At 40.5% G+C, this 19,460-nt stretch overlaps 2 protein-coding genes across 2 annotated transcripts; both read left to right on the top strand.

Moving 5' to 3' along the window:
* Positions 1-5,148: 5,148 nt before the first annotated feature.
* Positions 5,149-9,056, top strand: LOC139940072 (uncharacterized). The gene is made up of 6 exons (XM_071936308.1): positions 5,149-5,297; positions 5,578-5,658; positions 6,071-6,151; positions 6,311-6,375; positions 6,562-8,685; positions 8,931-9,056. The coding sequence occupies exons 2-6, from the start codon at positions 5,590-5,592 to the stop codon at positions 8,941-8,943; spliced, it is 2,352 nt and encodes a 783-aa protein (XP_071792409.1). The 5' UTR covers positions 5,149-5,297; positions 5,578-5,589; the 3' UTR covers positions 8,944-9,056.
* On the top strand, positions 9,018-11,365 carry LOC139939570 (C-signal-like). The gene is made up of 3 exons (XM_071935569.1): positions 9,018-9,038; positions 9,642-9,803; positions 11,135-11,365. The coding sequence occupies exons 1-3, from the start codon at positions 9,018-9,020 to the stop codon at positions 11,363-11,365; spliced, it is 414 nt and encodes a 137-aa protein (XP_071791670.1).
* The last annotated feature ends 8,095 nt before the right edge of the window (positions 11,366-19,460 follow it).

The raw sequence follows: 19,460 nt of genomic DNA, 5'->3' as shown, positions 1-19,460 counted from the left end.
GTAGAATCCTACTTCGCCTGTGTGGTAAAATTTTTGTTAACATATCTTGCAGGGTATTAGTCTTGGTCCCAAGACCATTGGTGTTGCGCGGTCACACACAACCAACGTTCCGATTATGCACGGCAAAAACTGTCCACGCTTGTAATGAACGAACGCTAGCGGGCGCTCTGTTTCTCTGATTTAGATCTCACCATGGTCTTGAATATTTGCAGCGACGGGTCTTAACTTTTTAATTGTTTTTCGGCAAATCTCCCCCGACTTTCCGGTGGAGCCAATCAGAGGCTGCGTTGCGGCTGGCTCATGAATAATTCATCAGTGTTGTGCATGTAGTGTACAATGCATGCAGTAATTCCGTTGCATGACTTTTGCTTTACTCTGTGTGTGGGTATATATGTTTTTATCGGAGTATAATAATGTCCAGATCAGTAGGATTTGAAACTTTGACACAGGGTGGAAATACGATAAAGAAAGGTTTGTGGTACCAGCACAAACATTTCTATGTATAATGTCCAGATCCAGACTACTGCATTGCCATGATATGCAGCTTGAAATGCGATCGTGGCGTTATGCTCCCGACGTGCCAGGGCCCACACTGATGAAGCCTGTATTGGCTAAACAATTTGCTTATAGTTAGCACAAAATAGTATTGCTTAGCAGAAACTGGTTGCCAGCCAATTTTTAATTAAATTTGAAATTTTGTAGTGCCCAAGTAAATTTTTGGATAGTAAAGAAATTTTGTACAGTATTTTCTGCCAAACAGATATTAACTGGTGGGCCCTGTAGTGTTATTCACAGTGAAAGTTTTTTAATCTTGGGGGAAGGAAATCTTGAGGGATTCAAAAGCGTCTTTGTGAGAACGTATTTTGAAACGTAACCGTAGCTGCATATCTTGGAACGTAAGCGTACTTTTTGATATTGTAGCGTAACCTATTAGTATCTTGGAGTGTATAAGCGTAGCTGAGTAGCTACGTAACTTGGAACGTAACAGTTTCTTTTGGTGGAGCGTAAGCATATCTTGGAACGTAATTCGTAGCTGCGTATCTTGGAACGTAAGCGTAACTTGACATGGGATTGAAAGCGTACCTTTTGATATTATAGCGTAACTTGAAGGAACGTAAGCAGATCTGTAAGCGCAGCTGAGTAGCTGTGTAGCTTGGAACGTTGACATCTTTTGGAACGTAAGCATATCTTGGACTGAAGGGTAGCATCTTGGAACATAAACGCAGCTGCGTATCTTTGAACGTAGGCATTGCTTGACTCGGGCTTGGAAGCGTACTTTTTGATATTATAGTGTAACTTTAAGGAACGTAGACCTAAGCGTATCTTGGAACGTAAACGTAGCTGCGTATCTTGGAATGTAAGCGTAGCTTGACTTGTGCTTGAAAACATACCTTTCGATATTATAGTGTAACTTGAAGGAACGTAGACCTAAGCCTATCTTGGAACGTAAACGTAGCCGAGTAGCTGCGTAGCTTGGAACGTAACCATATAACATTTTTTTGGAATGTAGTCGTAACAATATCTTTTGGAATAACTCATGAGAAATTTCGAGTTTTGATTGCTTGTCCAGCGGCGACTACTGCTATTCAACTCCCAGTTATTTGAGGCGAATAGTCGGGTCATTAAATTCCACTAGTTGCCCAGTTTAATCATTACCTCAAAAATAACTCTTCATTCACAGAATTAAAAAAATAATACTTTGTTTGACAAAATTATGCTTTGAGGGAATTTTGTTTTAGCATTATTTTTATTTAAACCTTTTATAAAAAATTCTCATAATTTTTTTAAGCTACTCACACAATAACACTGTCAATATAACAATAAAATGCGATATTCCTACGTTTTGACATCATCAAAATTACCTGAAAACTCATAACAAAAAGAAATTAGGGGCCATGAATTAAAATGGAGCATATTGGAACGTTGCGATCATAAGAAACAACGGATTCGACACCCGCAAGCTGGGAGTTCATAGCGCCTGGGATTTAACACCTCCAACCCTTACGAGACACGGCATGGGCGGTACGTGATATTCCACAAGGCCTATTTCACGTTCCGATTGCTCCACGTCGTGGGGCCATACAGTGTCCGATACACGGACTCTCTGAATGCTAATTTTACGTTCGATTTTTGACCATTATTTACGATTTCAAATCGTCACGTATCCATAATCTGAATAGGTACCTATACTTAAAATTTCACTGTTTTCCTTTTAATAGGCCTATAATGACCACGGAATCACTCTTTGAGCAAAGATTATTAAAAATAGACCGCCGATCATATTGACCTTTGACTCGATCTAGTTTGAATAGTCATCTTCAATTCGTCACGTGATATGAATATTGCATACATTAAAAGTAATTTACATAGTCTGGCCACGCCTTCAATTTGCAAATATCCAAGACCATGGTGAGCACAGGACATGGTGAGATCCGTAAATCAGAGAAACAGCGCCCGCTAGCGTTCGTTCATTACAAGCGTGGACAGTTTTTGCCGTGCATAATCGGAACGTTGGTTGTGTGTGACAGCGCAACACCAATGGTCTTGGAACCAAGACTAGGGTGCACCGGGTGGATTGGCCCGCTAACAGTCCAGACCTGAATCCCATGGAACATCTGTGGGACCATCCACTCGTTACTGAACTTCTTGTATCAATAAAGTGTATTAATATCAGCCAAGTTGTCTTGCTCTATACCAAACTTCTTGTCTCAATAAAGTGGATTAAAATCAGTAAGTAATGTCTTGCTTGTTTGAATTACAGTGTCAATTTGATTGTTCACCCATAACACAAATTGCAAATTTTGGCACATTTGATTTGTGACTTTGTCTCGTTCTCATTAGCGTGGTCAAGTCGAGCAACATGTAATCGTTGCAAATGTGGTATCATTTTAAAGAGGAACAGTTCAGCTTTGCATTGATATATATCATATACAAAGTGAGTATTAAATAATGACAAATATACTGGGTTGAAAAAAGTTTCCTTTCTTTTTGTGAGCAGTTTATTAGATTTTAAGATAATGTTTTTAAATGGTTGTGTCAATAAAGTTTTACTGTATACTTTGTTGTGAATTTCTGTCAGCGTTTATAATAAAGCCCCCCCCCCCTATTATTAATTTCATGGAGCTCCTTGAGCATAAATATTTGCAGAGTTCTGCTAAGCAAAGTTCTGCTAAGCAGAATAGAATACTGGCTAGTCAAAGGTACATGTATACTGGTAAGCAGCACTTTCTTTGCGCTTAGCCGCTATTATGAGTCAAGCAGCTCTTTGAACTTAAGCGGTTGGGCATTATTGGTGTTTCGGGTGTAAGAAGAAATGGTTCTACAATAGCTCGTCATCAGGGTAAATGAAAAGTAGTAAAATAAATGCGCCTAAATATTATGCAACTTATGGGGAATGGTATTTTGTTATACTATTACGGGTTAAACAAAAACACAAACTTAATTACTACAAAGGGATTTGAACCAGCGACCTCCGATTAAATGAAACGCTGTCAGGGAAGTATGTAAGCCCCCCCCCCCCCCCCCCAAAAAAAAAAAAAAAAAAAAAAAAAAAATGCTCCCCCCCCCCCCAAAAAAAAGAGAAATAAACATAGGCTTGGGGAGGATGGTTCCAAAGAGGGCGCTATCAGAATAAGTCTGTTGGTAGTTCGCCGTATGGCGTTTAACAGTATGGGGGGAACAGAATGTCCGGACGGGGATCTCATGCCACATTGGCTCCCTAACAACCAATTTATCTGGCCCTATTTTGTCCTGTCGGGGGTGGGGCTGAGGGAGGGGGGTGACAGTAAGAAGCGATACAACCGTTAGACGCCATGAAGCCATGGATCACACCAAAGCTTAGCATACAAACTGGGAATGTGTACCGCCAGGGGGATACGATCGGGGATGGATGCCTTGTAAATTTTGTTCGTCCTTCAATCCAAAATCCTCATCAGCGGAGAGAGAGAATAACTTTTACAACGTCTCTGTTTTGTTGGCATAGTTATTTAAAATAACTACGCCAACAAAATAGAGACGCTCCTCACAACAACAGCAAAAACATTGTGAGAACCTCTGTGGCTTTCTCTGAAGTAGGCCTATTGTATAGTTGTTGAGAAAAGAAATTATTTCTCACTAAAATCTTTGAAATTAACTCGATTCCTCAGGGTCTCGAATTCAAGGCATATGAAAGCACAACACTTGTTCGACAAGGGTCACTTTTTTTCAATATTCTCTCGCAAATTCGATGAACAATTGAGTCCAAATTTTTACATGTTTGTTATTTTATGCATGATGTTGAGATACACCAGGTGAGAAGACTGGTCTCTGACAGAACCAAACGTGTCCAGTGCCATCTCCCGTGCTTTATGGCAAGCGTGCAATTATTTTCTGGGCAAGTATGCCTGGCTATGAGTGGTCGGCCTGCCACTACATTTACGGGCTAGCACGTCCTGGGCTTGCATGACCTTTTGGTTTGCTAGCAAGAATCAATCCACGAATATACTTGAGTTTTTCTAATGCAGCCTTTTGCCCAAATAGAAATTGGGAAGAGATACTGAGATATGCAGTGGTCAAACTGTGCCCAAAAAACACAATAACCGGTACCAATAGTAGTTGTTTTCTGTGAACTGTCTGGGAAGATCTGGGTTTTATGCACAAATTAATTTGCTAAATGAGACGTCGACAGCGACGCAGCAGACACGATCGCGCCTATTGGCGCAATGAGTTACCAACAGCGTGGGTCAATGTTCCTTTATATATAGCGGAGCTTCATTATGGAATCTGAAGGTTTCCAGAAAATGTTTGAGTGTGTGCAAGACTTTGACGAACTGAATTTACTCCATCCACCCAGCAACAGATGTGCGTCTCAATTTGCGTCATTGTTACGTCACAGGTTCAGACAGCGCCCTCAATGAGGTCAGTGAAAAAAGCCTCTCATTGGCTGATAGTTGTGCATGAAGCGTACACACACAGACGCGTTAACGTTGCATGACGCAAACCTGGACGCTTTACGTTGTTTAGCCTCTCATGCATCATCGTCAGTGGTGGCAGCTCATGCTAAGTGAAATAAGTTGTTTGTGACGTCACATTGGCGGGAATGTTGACTTCTGTTGCTCTGGTGCACGCGGTCCAAATGTTTACGACCGTCCTACAACACAGTGATACATACACACCACTCACAGGTTTACGTGAAAACACTAGTGCTTTTTGGAGCTTTTCCAGCGATTTGAACTGAGAATAAACGATTAACGAATCAGTCAGTGTAAAAATCAAGAAACGATTTTTGAAACACCCAGAAGATTTGGAACATTTTCCAAGTGAGTATTTTATCAACTCTTTTTAAAAATCATTGCGTGATAGATTTTAAAGTCCAATGACACAGTTTGAAAGTTTCTCAAAAGTTATTGTTGTATGTTTTTGGAGAGGACCTATTTTTTTGATGTAAATCATATTTATATAATAATAATTATAGTCGTGACAATTTTCAATCAATGCCTCTATCGATTGCATCTTGGCTTCTTCACAATCATTCATCAACTTAAAATATAGTTATACAAATGACGTTTTCACGTGATGTTCCTTTCTACCTAAATGCAGAGTATCAACAAGATGAACGTTGTAAACATCAACTTGAATTTTCCGAGGAAGAGAGAAAGTTGTTTGGACTGCGGAGGGCAGGTTTGTTGGTTTTCAATCAAATCATCGTGTACATTGTGATCAGTAATTTAAGAATTCTTGTGAGGTTTACGGTTGTAATGTAGGCCAATTTACTTTGTTAACTTTGGTTTGAAATCCTGCACTTTCCCCGAACTTTGTTCAAGAATGTCAAACCGTGATGTCTTAAAACTTCACTTTTAAAAAGGAACAAACATGACAGGCTTATCATTTGCTCAAATGGATTGCAGCATTCAAACATTATACCAAATGTCTTTTACATGAAAACAATCGAGGTTTACATGAGAAAAAAATATAGATTCAAAACTTGGGTTTGTGACATGTTGTGTGATTCAAAACTTGGGTTTTTGACATGTTGTGTTAAAATTCTATACTGTTTGTACATAGAATAATATCTTGGTTATTTTACTTTCAGGTTTGGAATGTAAGAAAGGAGCTGAGTTTCTCTGGCAAAGACACTTGCGTTGATTGCGGTGAATTGGCAGGGACGTGCCCGGTAAGTCATACCGTCTTTATTATCAATCAATCAAATAAATAATACACAATGAAAAGGTTTATCATTTCCTTTGATGACACTGAACGATCTTGTCATGGTCACATAGCATCTTGTAATCACTTATAACTATAGATTGTTCTGTCTTGTTTTCAAATACAGCACTGGCTTCATTTGTACACGTACATCGAGCCGCTTAATCTGATGCCCTTATTCCATGGGATACAGTAAGTACTGTCTTATTACTAGTCTTATTGATCACTAGAAATGTATCAAGTAGAGGAGTTGATGGCTTTCTTTACCGATGTTCTTCAGCAAGGGTTGTGGAATCACGGGTGGTACATTTTTAAATCAACTCAGTTGGAAAAACCCGTGAAATAAATTATTTCTTAATTACTTTTATCTTTTATCAGGAAAACACCTCTCCGTTTCCACCTTGAGAAAAATGCTTCGTTGGAAATACATTCGGACCTTTTTCTTCAGACACCATGGTCTGAAACACCTCTATCGCCATCGCCGACTCTGAGAAGCAAGTTTGGATACAGATGCCAATTTTCACCCGTGTGGAGTTCAACAGGAGCATCACATCCTTTGGGGCAGTCCAAACTAGGAGGCAAGATTACCCCTTCACAAGTTGTAACTCAAATACATCAGTTACAGACAACGCCTTCAGTATCCAATCTACAACAGGAGATTTGTCAGCAGCAGCAATATCCATACCAGCAACTGCAGCAGGAGCAACATCAGGAGCAGCAGCAGCCACAGCAGCAAAAACACAAGCAGAAGAAACCACAATCTCTGCAAAGGAAGCTGCAACAAGTTCCCGCCAACAAACCGGCAACAGCTTCACCAAAAACATCTCAAGAAGCAAAAACACCGGATGCAGCTAAAACAGAGGCAAAATCTGCTCCTGCAACAACGTCAATAGTTTCGGCATCGACAAGATCAGTCCAGGCACAAACGCAGTCTGCTACTGCATCGTCGACACCGACCGAAGTAAATGTATCTCACTCACCACCAGCAGCAGCAGTAGAGACAGGATCAACTGGTAAAGTAACTGCAACAGCAGCACCAACAGCAGCTGCCGTTCCGAAGGTAGTAGCATCATCAATCCAAAATCAATCTGCTACTGCAACATCGACACCAACCAACGGAAAGGTATCTCTATCACCAGGAGCAGCAGTAGAGACAGGATCAACTGATGAAGCAGCTGCGACAGTAGCACCAACAGCATCTGCTGTGTCAAAAGCAGTTGCACCAGCAGCAGCAATAGAGACAGGATCAACTGGTAAAGCAGATGCAACGGCAGCACCAACATCAACTTCTGTTGCAGAAGCAGTTGCACCACCAGCAGCAACAGATGCAGGATCAACTGGTAAAGCAGCTGCAACACCAACACCAACAGCATCTGTCGTTCTGAAGGTAGTAGCATCGACAATCCAACCACAAACGACGTCCGAAGTCAAGCCATCCAGAGCACAAACTCTTTCATTGGCACTTCCAAGTTCTACGTTTGAAAAAACAACGTCACTAAAATCAAGATCCCTATCTGAAGTGAAAAGTACAGCTCCAGAGTCGAAGTGTGCAGTTCCAGTACAACAAACAGCAGCAGAGACACCAAAACCAGAATCAGCTGCAGAAGCTTTGCCAGCAGGTGCCGCAGCAGCCTCAACAACATCCTCTCAGGAAAGTTCTCCAGGTCAACAACAATCAGAACACACATCACCAAAGCAGCCCGAACAACTGCTCAGTCCTGTTACCCAAGCTTTAGATAACTACCTGCAAGGAATAGATATTCCTTCCATTGAGCAGTCTGATCTTGAGCACCCTCCACAGGGTCAGGTTGTACTTGGGCAAGGAAACTATGGAGGTGTCTTGATGATGCTTTATAACAATGAACACGTAGCTGTCAAATGTGTACCAACTGGGGGAAAAAACACTGTGGATAGAGAAGTTCGGATCCTCTCGCTGCTCTCTGAACACGATAGTTTCCCAAATTTACATGGAACTGTAGAATGTGGTCAGTTTAGGGCAGTTGCCATGCAATTCATTGGCGATGAAGCATCAGCTACTTGTCTGACATTAGGTGAGGCTCTTAACGGGTCTAGAAGTTTGACCTTAAACCCGTCTGAGTGGACATCCATTGCCATGAACGTGGTTGATGGAATCAAATACATGCACTCTGAGGGGCTGCTACACAATGACATCAAGATGGACAATATATTAATGACCTATGACACTCAGAAACATCTCTGGCGTGCATATGTGATTGATGTAGGCATGGCTACAACAACGAATACCCCAAGAAACTATGTTTTAACAAGTGAAGAAAAGGAAAAATATCGCAAATTTCATGCCCACATCGCTCCTGAAATGGTCGATAACGGAAAGCACCGGTCGACCCGAAGTGATACTTTTCAACTCGGCTGCGTTCTCCATAGCATCGGCCAGTTTGGAGCAGTTCCCTTTCTAGAACAACTTGGTAATAAATGCAAATCACGAGATCCTGTGCAGCGACCTGAGATTACACACATACGGTATTGCGTTAAAAATAATACCTTCATTTAGTGAAATAAAACAAATTAACATGTATTAAATGGACACGTGTGACGTGGGTTACATTCTGCATGAGTAAAAAAAGCCTTCGTTTAGTAGAACAAGTAATTCACTACTGGAAAGTGCACTTTGGGCAACAAAAAGTTCAATCAAATTAATGTATGCGTTTATTTTCATTCTGTTGCGATTGTTGAGTTGCAAATGGTCCGTTACTTTTCAATCTTAGATTTGTCGGATAAACTGACATACGAAGACGCAGTGAAACGAGTGGAGCCAGTGGTAGGTGAACAGGGATTGAGCCTTCTGATAAACAATGCCGGGGTCGATTCGTTTGGTATCAACGTTGAGAACACGTCAGCTGAAGAAGCAGAGAGAGTCTTCAAAGTAAATGTTACCGGAACACTTGGTGTGACTCTGGTAAGTAAAACGATCGAATGGATAGACAGGTTTTTTTTGGTGAAAAGCAAACTGTTTTTGTTCTTGGGGGGGGGGGGGTACATGCATTAGGGTTTTATCCCTCGATGGGGCAAGGAAATATTGTTATCATATATTGACGAAGTGGAAAGAAATCATTGTGACTTTCCTTCGTAGGAGACGTGTTTGTACTTAGCCGAGCCGTGGTGGTGGCAACGAAGAACCTTCCGATTTACGTTGATGGTTACAAACAATATTTACATCAATATTCAGGATTTATGTCTTGGCACTAATATATTAAGGTAGCCTAAGTAGGTCTATTCACGAATTGTGGCCCCAAACCGCAAATGTACGTAAAAAAATATTCACACTATGGACCCCGAAAAGCTAAATCGCAAATTTCTGCAACATTGCATTTAAAAATACGAGTAAGAATTTAGTTTTAGGTTATTTTCATTTCCTCTCTTTACTACATGCATTCTTTGGTAAAACTACTAAAAATCATTTTCATTTTTTCCCCCAGGCGTTTCTGCCATCCCTGAGACGTTCTGCAAAATTCACCTGCAGTGATGAGGATACCATGAGTATTGAGAAATCAGCCATTGTAAATATCACCTCACATTTGGGCAGCATATCCCTGCATAAAGACAAGAATATTACGAACACGCCGTATAAAGTATCCAAGGTATGACAACGCCCTCTTCCGTATCTACACAGTCAAACTTAAAGTCAGCCTCCTTAAAGGAAACGTTGCCTTTGATCGGTCGAGTTGGTCTTTGAAAAGCGTTTGTAACCGTTTGTTATAAAATGCATATGGGTAAAAAGATGTTGTAAAAGTAGAATACAATGATCCACACAAACATGTCTCGAAATTGCACGGTTTTCCTTTTACCTCGTCGACTAACATGGTCGGTAATTTATTTTTGACTCCCATAAATGGCCGACCGTGTAAAGTAAAAGGAAAACCGTGCAATTTCGAGGCAAATTTGTGTGGATCATTGATTCTACTTTTAAAACATCTTTCTAACCATATGCATTTCATAACAAACGGTTACAAACGCTTTTTAGAGACCAACTCGTCCGATTCAAGGCAACGTGTTCATTTAAAATTTCCTAATTTTAAAATATTATGTTTACAGTAACTTTTCAGAGGATGCGCGTGAGCACTTTGTTAATGTACTTAATGTTTTCTCGGTCAATTTCGGCAAATGAGCAGCCAATTTAACCACCAAGCTGTTATATTTCGCGCGAGTGAATGCTACTGAAAAGGGTCATTCGAGTTCGTTTCATGATTAGTCAAATGCAATGTTGCGTCGTAACAAAATAATCATTCAATTTAACAATTCATCAAAGCAGCATTCTAATTCGCAGACGCTTCTTGAGACGTGTGTGTCACGAAAAAGAATGACGATACGCTAAATTGAACTACAGAGTGCTAAAGGAATTTGACTCGACTAAAAACAAACTGAATTGCCGAAGCCTTAACAACTGAAGAGGCAAAACAGTTTTATTTAGAACGCATGAAAATGGAACTGGCTGTTCATTTGCCGAATAAAATTGACCGAGAAAACCTATATTTATTGCAACCTGTATAAAATTCTCGTAAACCCAGATCCAATTTGGCATGTGGGCTATTAATGGTGATGCTAATGAAATTAAATAAAATGCATTGATTGAAATGAAATGAAAATTATACCAGCAACACCGGCAACCATGGCGCGCTGGTTTTGGAGCAATGCGGAGCAGAAACACTAAAACCTGGGCATGGTCACATGACTGTAATCTATACAGCATGGCGTCCAACTTCGCAGCTATATAAATGTATGTATTTGTTGACTGAACTCTGCTTCCCAAGATGCAGTTTATTTTGTTAGGAGGCTTGTGCATGTGTGACCGTATGTTACTGGACCTTGATATCAGTGTGTACTATTAGTAGTAGTTAGAATCTGGACACCATCATCACAACCTTTTAAATGTTCCTTTCCATCCCCGATGTGATTTTTCTTCTCTATTTAGGCAGCTCTCAATATGCTCACCAACTGTATGTCAATTGACTTCGCTGCCGATGGAATCCTAGCCGTTGCCATGAGCCCTGGATGGGTGCAGACTGACATGGGGGGTAAAGAAGAAGCCCCTTTAACTCCAAAGGAAAGTGTCTGTGGTATGTTGGCTACACTTGACAAACTCAAAGGGCTTGAGGCTTCTGGCAAGTGTCATGGGTACAATGGTGACATTCTGTCGTGGTGAACAGACCATAAGAGATCAGGGCCCAATTAGATAATAACTTTTCTGCTAACCTGCGAAATACGCTTGCACCTCAGCAATGTTTTCTGCTACAGTAAGCAATCAAAATTGCTAAGGTGCAAGCGTATTCCACACATTAGCAGAAAAATTAGGCGGGCATATTGCTAAGCACGAAAACATATTGCTAAGCAAAAACTGTGTACTATACCTCACTTTGTTTGCAACTGGTGCCAAAATGGTTGTTTGCTAAACAAAGATATTTGCTAAGCAAGATGTGTAAACAATATATGTGGGTAAATTACTTATACAAGCGCATAAGTATGCGAGAGGCCATTGTTTGATTGTTTGACCCTCTTTGGAACAATCCCATAAGATATTTGGGCGAAAGGTTTTGTAATGGGGTTCGTAGTGCGAACTTAGCTTCGGGTCAAAAACAAGGAGCTGCCATATTAGGCAATATCTGAATGAGTGGCTGTGGCTATGGCTGCAGTTGTTGCTATGGCCCTCATATTTTGATAACAAAGTTTGCTAGGTGATTTGTCTAAATGTTGGGGTGCACCTAGTCTTGGTCCCAAGACCATTGGTGTTGCGCGGTCACACACAACCAACGTTCCGATTATGCACGGCAAAAACTGTCCACGCTTGTAATGAACGAACGCTAGCGGGCGCTCTGTTTCTCTGATTTAGATCTCACCATGGTCTTGAATATTTGCAGCGACGGGTCTTAACTTTTTTATTGTTTTTCGGCAAATCTCCCCCGACTTTCCGGTGGAGCCAATCAGAGGCTGCGTTGCGGTTGGCTCATGAATAATTCATCAGTGTTGTGCATGTAGTGTACAATGCATGCAGTAATTCCGTTGCATGACTTTTGCTTTACTCTGTGCGTGGGTATATATGTTTTTATCGGAGTATAATAATGTCCAGATCAGTAGGATTTGAAACTTTGACACAGGGTGGAAATACGATAAAGAAAGGTTTGTGGTACCAGCACAAACATTTCTATGTATAATGTCCAGATCCAGACACCTGCATTGCCATGATAATGCAGCTTGAAATGCGATCGTGGCGTTATGCTCCCGACGTGCCAGGGCCCACACTGATGAAGCCTGTATTGGCTAAACAATTTGCTTATAGTTAGCACAAAATAGTATTGCTTAGCAGAAACTGGTTGCCAGCCAATTTTTAATTAAATTTGAAATTTTGTAGTGCCCAAGTAAATTTTTGGATAGTAAAGAAATTTTGTACAGTATTTTCTGCCAAACAGATATTAACTGGTGGGCCCTGTAGTGTTATTCACAGTGAAAGTTTTTTAATCTGGGGGGAAGGAAATCTTGAGGGATTCAAAAGCGTCTTTGTGAGAACGTATTTTGAAACGTAACCGTAGCTGCATATCTTGGAACGTAAGCGTAGCTTGGCTCGGGATTGAAAGCGTACTTTTTGATATTGTAGCGTAACGTATTAGTATCTTGGAGTGTATAAGCGTAGCTGAGTAGCTGCGTAGCTTGGAACGTAACAGTATCTTTTGGTGGAGCATAAGCATATCTTGGAACGTAATTCGTAGCTGCGTATCTTGGAACGTAAGCGTAACTTGATTGGGATTGAAAGCGTACCTTTTGATATTATAGCATAACTTGAAGGAACGTAAGCAGATCTGTAAGCGCAGCTGAGTAGCTGTGTAGCTTGGAACGTTGACATCTTTTGGAACGTAAGCATATCTTGGACTGAAGCGTAGCATCTTGGAACATAAACGCAGCTGCGTATCTTTGAACGTAGGCATAGCCTGACTCGGGCTTGGAAGCGTACTTTTTAATATTATAGTGTAACTTGAAGGAACGTAGACCTAAGCGTATCTTGGAACGTAAACGTAGCCGAGTAGCTGTGTAGCTTGGAACGTAACCATATAATATTATTTGGGAATGTAGTCGTAACAATATCTTTTGGAATAACTCATGAGAAATTTCGAGTTTTGATTGCTTTGTCCAGCGGCGACTAATGCTATTCAACTCCCAGTTATTTGAGGCGAATAGTCGGGTCATTAAATTCCACTAGTTGCCCAGTTTAATCATTAACTCAAAAATAACTCTTCATTCACAGAACTAAAAAAATAATACTTTGTTTGACAAAATTATGCTTTGAGGGAATTTTGTTTTAGCATTATTTTTATTTAAACCTTTTATAAAAAATTCTCATAATTTTTTTAAGCTACTCACACAATAACACTGTCAGTATAACAATATGCGATATTCCTACGTTTTGACATCATCAAAATTACCTGAAAACTCATAACAAAAAGAAATTAGGGGCCATGAATTAAAATGGAGCGATAATAAGAAACAACGGATTCGACACCCGCAAGCTGGGAGTTCATAGCGCCTGGGATTTAACACCTCCAACCCCCACGAGACACGGCATGGGCGGTACGTGATATTCCACAAGGCTTATTTCACGTTCCGATTGCTCCACGCCGTGGGGCCATACAGCGTCTGATACACGGACTCTCTGAATGCTAAGTTTACGTTCGATTTTTGACCATTATTTACGATTTCAAATCGTCACGTATCCATAATCTGAATAGGTACCTATACTTAAAATTTCACTGTTTTCCTTTTAATAGGCCTATAATGACCACGGAATCACTCTTTGAGCAAAGATTATTAAAAATAGACCGCCGATCATATTGACCTTTGACTCGATCTAGTTTGAATAGTCATCTTCAATTCGTCACGTGATATGAATATTGCATACATTAAAAGTAATTTACATAGTCTGGCCACGCCTTCAATTTGCAAATATCCAAGACCATGGTGAGCACAGGACATGGTGAGATCCGTAAATCAAAGAAACAGCGCCCGCTAGCGTTCGTTCATTACAAGCGTGGACAGTTTTTGCCGTGCATAATCGGAACGTTGGTTGTGTGTGACCGCGCAACACCAATGGTCTTGGAACCAAGACTACCCACCCACCCATGTTGGTTGCATTGAGCTAGTAGGCATACAATTATTTAGCTGTACGGGCCCAACGTCTTTATTTGATGCATGATTTCATTGGATAAAAGTGCTGTGACGTAAGCGTTCCACATCTGTGATGATGATTGGCCCAAAGTGATGTCATATGCAGTGTATTCACGAGCCTTGAAGTGTAACAAGTTCAGGCTACGATTATCTGACTGACAACTTTTTCAATACTGAGATATTATTACCACCAAACATAACTTCAGCACGAGGGGGTACAATATACTTCAATATTATATGTAAATTATCCAGAAAGGAGGCATTGGCTTATTCCGTTTAGGCTATTTTTATCGACTTGCTAAAAAACATTAAATATTATAGCTAAGCATATACAATGCATGTGCTCAACAATATTTTCTTCATTTACTCATTTATTATTTTAATTTTGGGGGGAGGGGGTTCTTTGGGGATTGATTTTTGTCTAATATCCAAATAGGTTTATCAAAAAAACGTTGTGTTGAAGGATGTTGTGTCCCTGATGTGATGTGGAAGTTTATTCCAGAGTTTGGGTCCATATACCGAGAAGGCTCTATCGGCAAAAGTGATGCGACTTGTTCTTGGCACTACAAAGTATGGTGAACAGGAGCTGTTTGACCGAAGAGATTAAAGGAACACGTTGCCTTCAGATTTCACAAAATTTCACGTTTGAGGGTGTTCCTTATACTTATTAAGAGTTGTTCTTGCAATAAAACACATTTAATGTGTTGTAATTAGTGAATGGTAATTAAAAAGCAAAAAAACACTGACCTCTGACCCCGAAACATGGCCCGCGAAATATATACGTTTTTCAAGCCGTCAAAACGATCGTCCGTTTACAATTGGTGCAAGATATGTGAACAGATTTCCTACGGTACATGTACGAGTAGGATTCTACTCTACTCTACTCACTACATAACTGGTACTCTTCACGTCGCTGTGTTAAGCCAATGCAAAAATAACTGAGTACCAGCATACACCATACCATACATAATGTACACTAGCGGGATGCCGCGCTTCGCGCGGCACCCCGCTAGATGATGAAAATCCTTTACACAAATATAATGTGGGTGAGGGTGTTATCGCCTCTCTCAATATTTATGTATGGCGTCATAATTATAACCCAAAACGAAGCTTTTTTGCACGTCCGCCACTACTTGCAGTGGGTGCGCCCACCTCGTTTTGGGTTAGGCGACGTGCCTTATGCGTACTTCTAGAAACTATAAGGCTCCCCCGTGAGCCTTATTGGGGTTTAATATTTTGGGCCTCCTTAACGCTACACGTTTTTCAAATCAGCTTTGATAGGTGAAACTGACAGTTAGCCAACAATAACTAAAGTTTCTTTTGTACTACAATACCAAAACTTTCCCCACACACTCAATATACATTCATATGCTTGCATTTCCTTTTTAAAGACATCGTGAAAAAAAGGACATTTTCACGTCCCACGATACATAGCGTTGCTACAGCACTTTAAGTAAAGCGAGTTTTCTGTGTGCCACAAGTCTAATTTATCTACTGTTTTTTGGGGGGTTTTTTCAGGGGGGGGGCGGTAAGAGCGTAGGCCTCTTTTTAGTTTATTCTCATCTGAATTGGTCTTGTAAACTTTCTGGTCAATAGGCTGTAGTTACGGGAGCACTTACCGTGAACGTCAAAAAAGTGTTTTGTTTATTGTCACTTTGGGCCTATTGCATCTCGCGAAATTTTAACGACAAACGACACAATTTCTGACCGCGTTCATGTTCACGCTGCTCTAGGAACAAACCTCCATACATCCCATATCTCTGGAACCCTATATCGTACAAACTAAATAAAAACGATAAATTCGTCCTCACTCCTTAATTTTCTCTAACTTATTTCACTTTCAGAAAGCATGTCAAGTTATTTTAAGGGTTTGTTACGTCCAGTTTGGGTCAATAGACAAACTCCTAAAAATGTACCCTATTCAGCCGCATGAGGTCTCTTTTGTTAATTATTATCTCCAGTAACCAACCCGACGGGCCGATCGCTAAATTAGGCTACAAAATGGATATGGCAAAAAGTACATTCTGAGACCTGACCGACACACTGCTCTATAATCAATTTTGTGAATGGACTTATTCAAAAGGAAACTTAATGTCGTTTTGCTTAACAACTTTGACCAAATGCAAATTCTTTTTACAGCTTCAAAACAGCATTTGACGTACGTGTACATGTATAAGTTTCACAAACTTCAGTGATGGGGTAAACTCTGAAACTGCAACACTATTCCTCCATGAACAGACCGTTTTCTAAAACGGTATTCATGTACTCATTTGAGTTTACTGGCAAAAGATAGTGTCCATAGTTTAAAAACAGCAAGATACGTTTTGCATCAATAGTGCAATTTCTGTATGGAGATTTTTTTAAGTCCGAGGTCGCCACCCACTTTCAACCTAAAGTGGTCCTGACCTCCCGACCTCCTTCACCAAGCAACAGGTGGCCCGTCTCAAAACCAGACAACACACCACTCACAATACACTGACCAGAATGTAAGCAGAGGTCAGGCTCTTTGTGTAAGGCCCCCCCCCCCACCCCAAAATGTTATTAATTGTAAAGTTCCCTTAGACACCTTCCAACCTATGGCCGGCCCTACCCAATATATCCACATTATAAAGGTTCCGTTTGGTCCCATCCTTGTCCATCAGAATAATTCTCATGCCGTTTGGGAGTGATTGCTTTTTTTATAAATATCCTCCATTTAATCTTTTCAACAAATGAGTCACCTGTCAGAAGGATTTCTAGGAAGTCTGATAACAACGTCGACCAGTGGTTGACACATGGTCGCCTGCGAAACATCAATCTACGGTACTTCATCCATTCAATGCAAATTCGTGAGATTGGTTTCGGTTTTGTCCTGGCACCCAGCCTCTTCGCGGCAATGAATGAACCAATCCGGAGAACCATGCTTAGTACAACACGAAAGTAACCTGACCAAAAAGGGCGGATCGAATGGCGGGTGGGCGGGCAAGGGGCAATGAGTGAACCAATCCGGAGCACCATCTGCGAAACACTGTCCAATGAGTCGCCTGTCAGAAAAATTTCTAGGAAGTCTGGTAACAACATCGACCAGTGGTTGACGCACGGTCGCCGCCCAAACTTCCTCCAATCACATGACTTGTAAGTGCGAGTTTGGGTCCGGGTTTTGCAGACTTGCTACCCGACGTCTGAAACCACACAAACGTATTGAATTCCACACACACAACCGTGTTGGATTCCACAAGGATGCCATACCACTGGACCTTCTTATTTTCAATCCAAGATGGCGCAGGTTACGCTTTTAATAGTATAGATTACATGTATGTACACACTGCATGCTCTCGTCCGTCCGTCAAGCGTCGTGGTCCACAGCTAGTTTTGACGCGGATTTGGTGATTTATGATGCCGATCCGAAACATTGATGGACATCTTTTCTCGGTAAGAAGTTGATTTTGTGCACGGTGGTCTTAACTGGTCACTCTCAAACTGTTAAATGATCAACGTCAATTATTTTAGGATTATATCAGATACTTAATTAAGACTTCCATTAAACATTATTATCAAATAGCATGTTCATCCATGGAGCAATAAACTATTTATTGCTCCATGGTTCATCCTACTCCTAAATCCTAGCCCCATTATGATAATATCGATATGCCACAAACATGGCCCAATACAGTGGATTTTTGGACCGATTTATTGGGCTAGGTCATCCCTTATTGTTATTCTTATTCTTTATTTGGCCATTAAACAATAACAATATACAAACAGACAGTATGTAAAATAAATAATATAAAAACAAAACTAAAACTAAATACAAAGCAAGACAAACAGTCTGACAGTACGGCACAGGAAATTACAAAACAACCCTAATGTGATGGCCAGCCCCCGATTTCACGAAACTCATCGCAAGTAGCGATGCATCGCAGGGTTTGCGAATCGTCGCAGACCTAAGACACGTCGAGGCTGCGACGAGTTCCATAATCCATTTCACCAAACACGTCGTAAGTGCGACGAGTCGCAATACAAACTATTTTCATTCTTAATAAAAAACAACCTTTTGGACAAGGATGAACTGCTAAAGTTCTGCGGCTGTTTTATGTTATGTACATGTACAGCTTGGTCATGAAACAGTCGTGTATTATAGTTCATTCAATTTCAAGATGGCAGACACTCAACCTAGTGTTTAGGTTTGGGTTGTTTTGGTTGGTTTATAATTATTAATTGGTTGAGTTGTTTAAGTTTGTTTGTACTTTGTTATGCGTGTGTTTGTTTTCTTTAACCCGTCCTTTTTTTTTGGGGGGGGGGAAGGTAAATTTCCATTTGTTGTCTAGTGTCTTCCCGATTGGTTCACAGAAGTTATGTGTGGTAATTGTTATGTCCTTTCATGCATTTTTACGTAAACAAATGAAACATAGCATTCTTACGACGACCCTATGGGTCGTCGTAACTTACAACGTGTTCTTCCTCATTGTCAAAGAACTTATGATGTATCCAATGCATCGTAACTTTGATGAAACAACTTGCAACTTGATGAAACAACTTACGATGTGTAACCGGTCGCAACTTGAACTTGCGACGCGTCGCAGCGCGTGGTGAAATCGGGGGCAGGATCAACAAAAGTATAATTAAACACTCTGTAGCGCGAACTCCTGTTAATCCACTCACATAGGGAGGCAAACTCACTATATTATATACTCTCTTTGGAAAATAAAAACAATTAAAAGTAAATATAAATAATCTGTATACACAAAGCACAACTTGAAACAACAAAACCAAAAACAAACACCAGAAATTAGATCGAACCAAAAGATGCAGCAAATGTAAACGCACAATCTGCTGATGAGCGTCCAAACTGCGAGCGTCATTTGCGTCATGTTTAAAAGGCATGTATACTATTTTAAGTTTTCGTAGCGCAGACAGATGTAATGGGCAGTTGCGTAGGAAAGCGCACACGGCGAATTAAAAAAAAAAAGCGTCAATGTGAATTAAAATCGTGTCATAGTCATGCAACACATCAAACATGTTTGTTCCCAGGGTGGCTTCAAAACACAGAGCAAGTTAGCGCTATATTAATGTAGATTATTATTATTATTATTATTCAATATGTATAG

This window comes from Asterias amurensis, chromosome 7, assembly GCF_032118995.1.
Source record: "Asterias amurensis chromosome 7, ASM3211899v1".
NCBI classification, from domain to species: domain Eukaryota; kingdom Metazoa; phylum Echinodermata; class Asteroidea; order Forcipulatida; family Asteriidae; genus Asterias; species Asterias amurensis.
The sequence above is the reverse complement of the archived record's forward strand: the minus strand, read 5'-3'. Positions and strand labels throughout refer to the sequence as shown.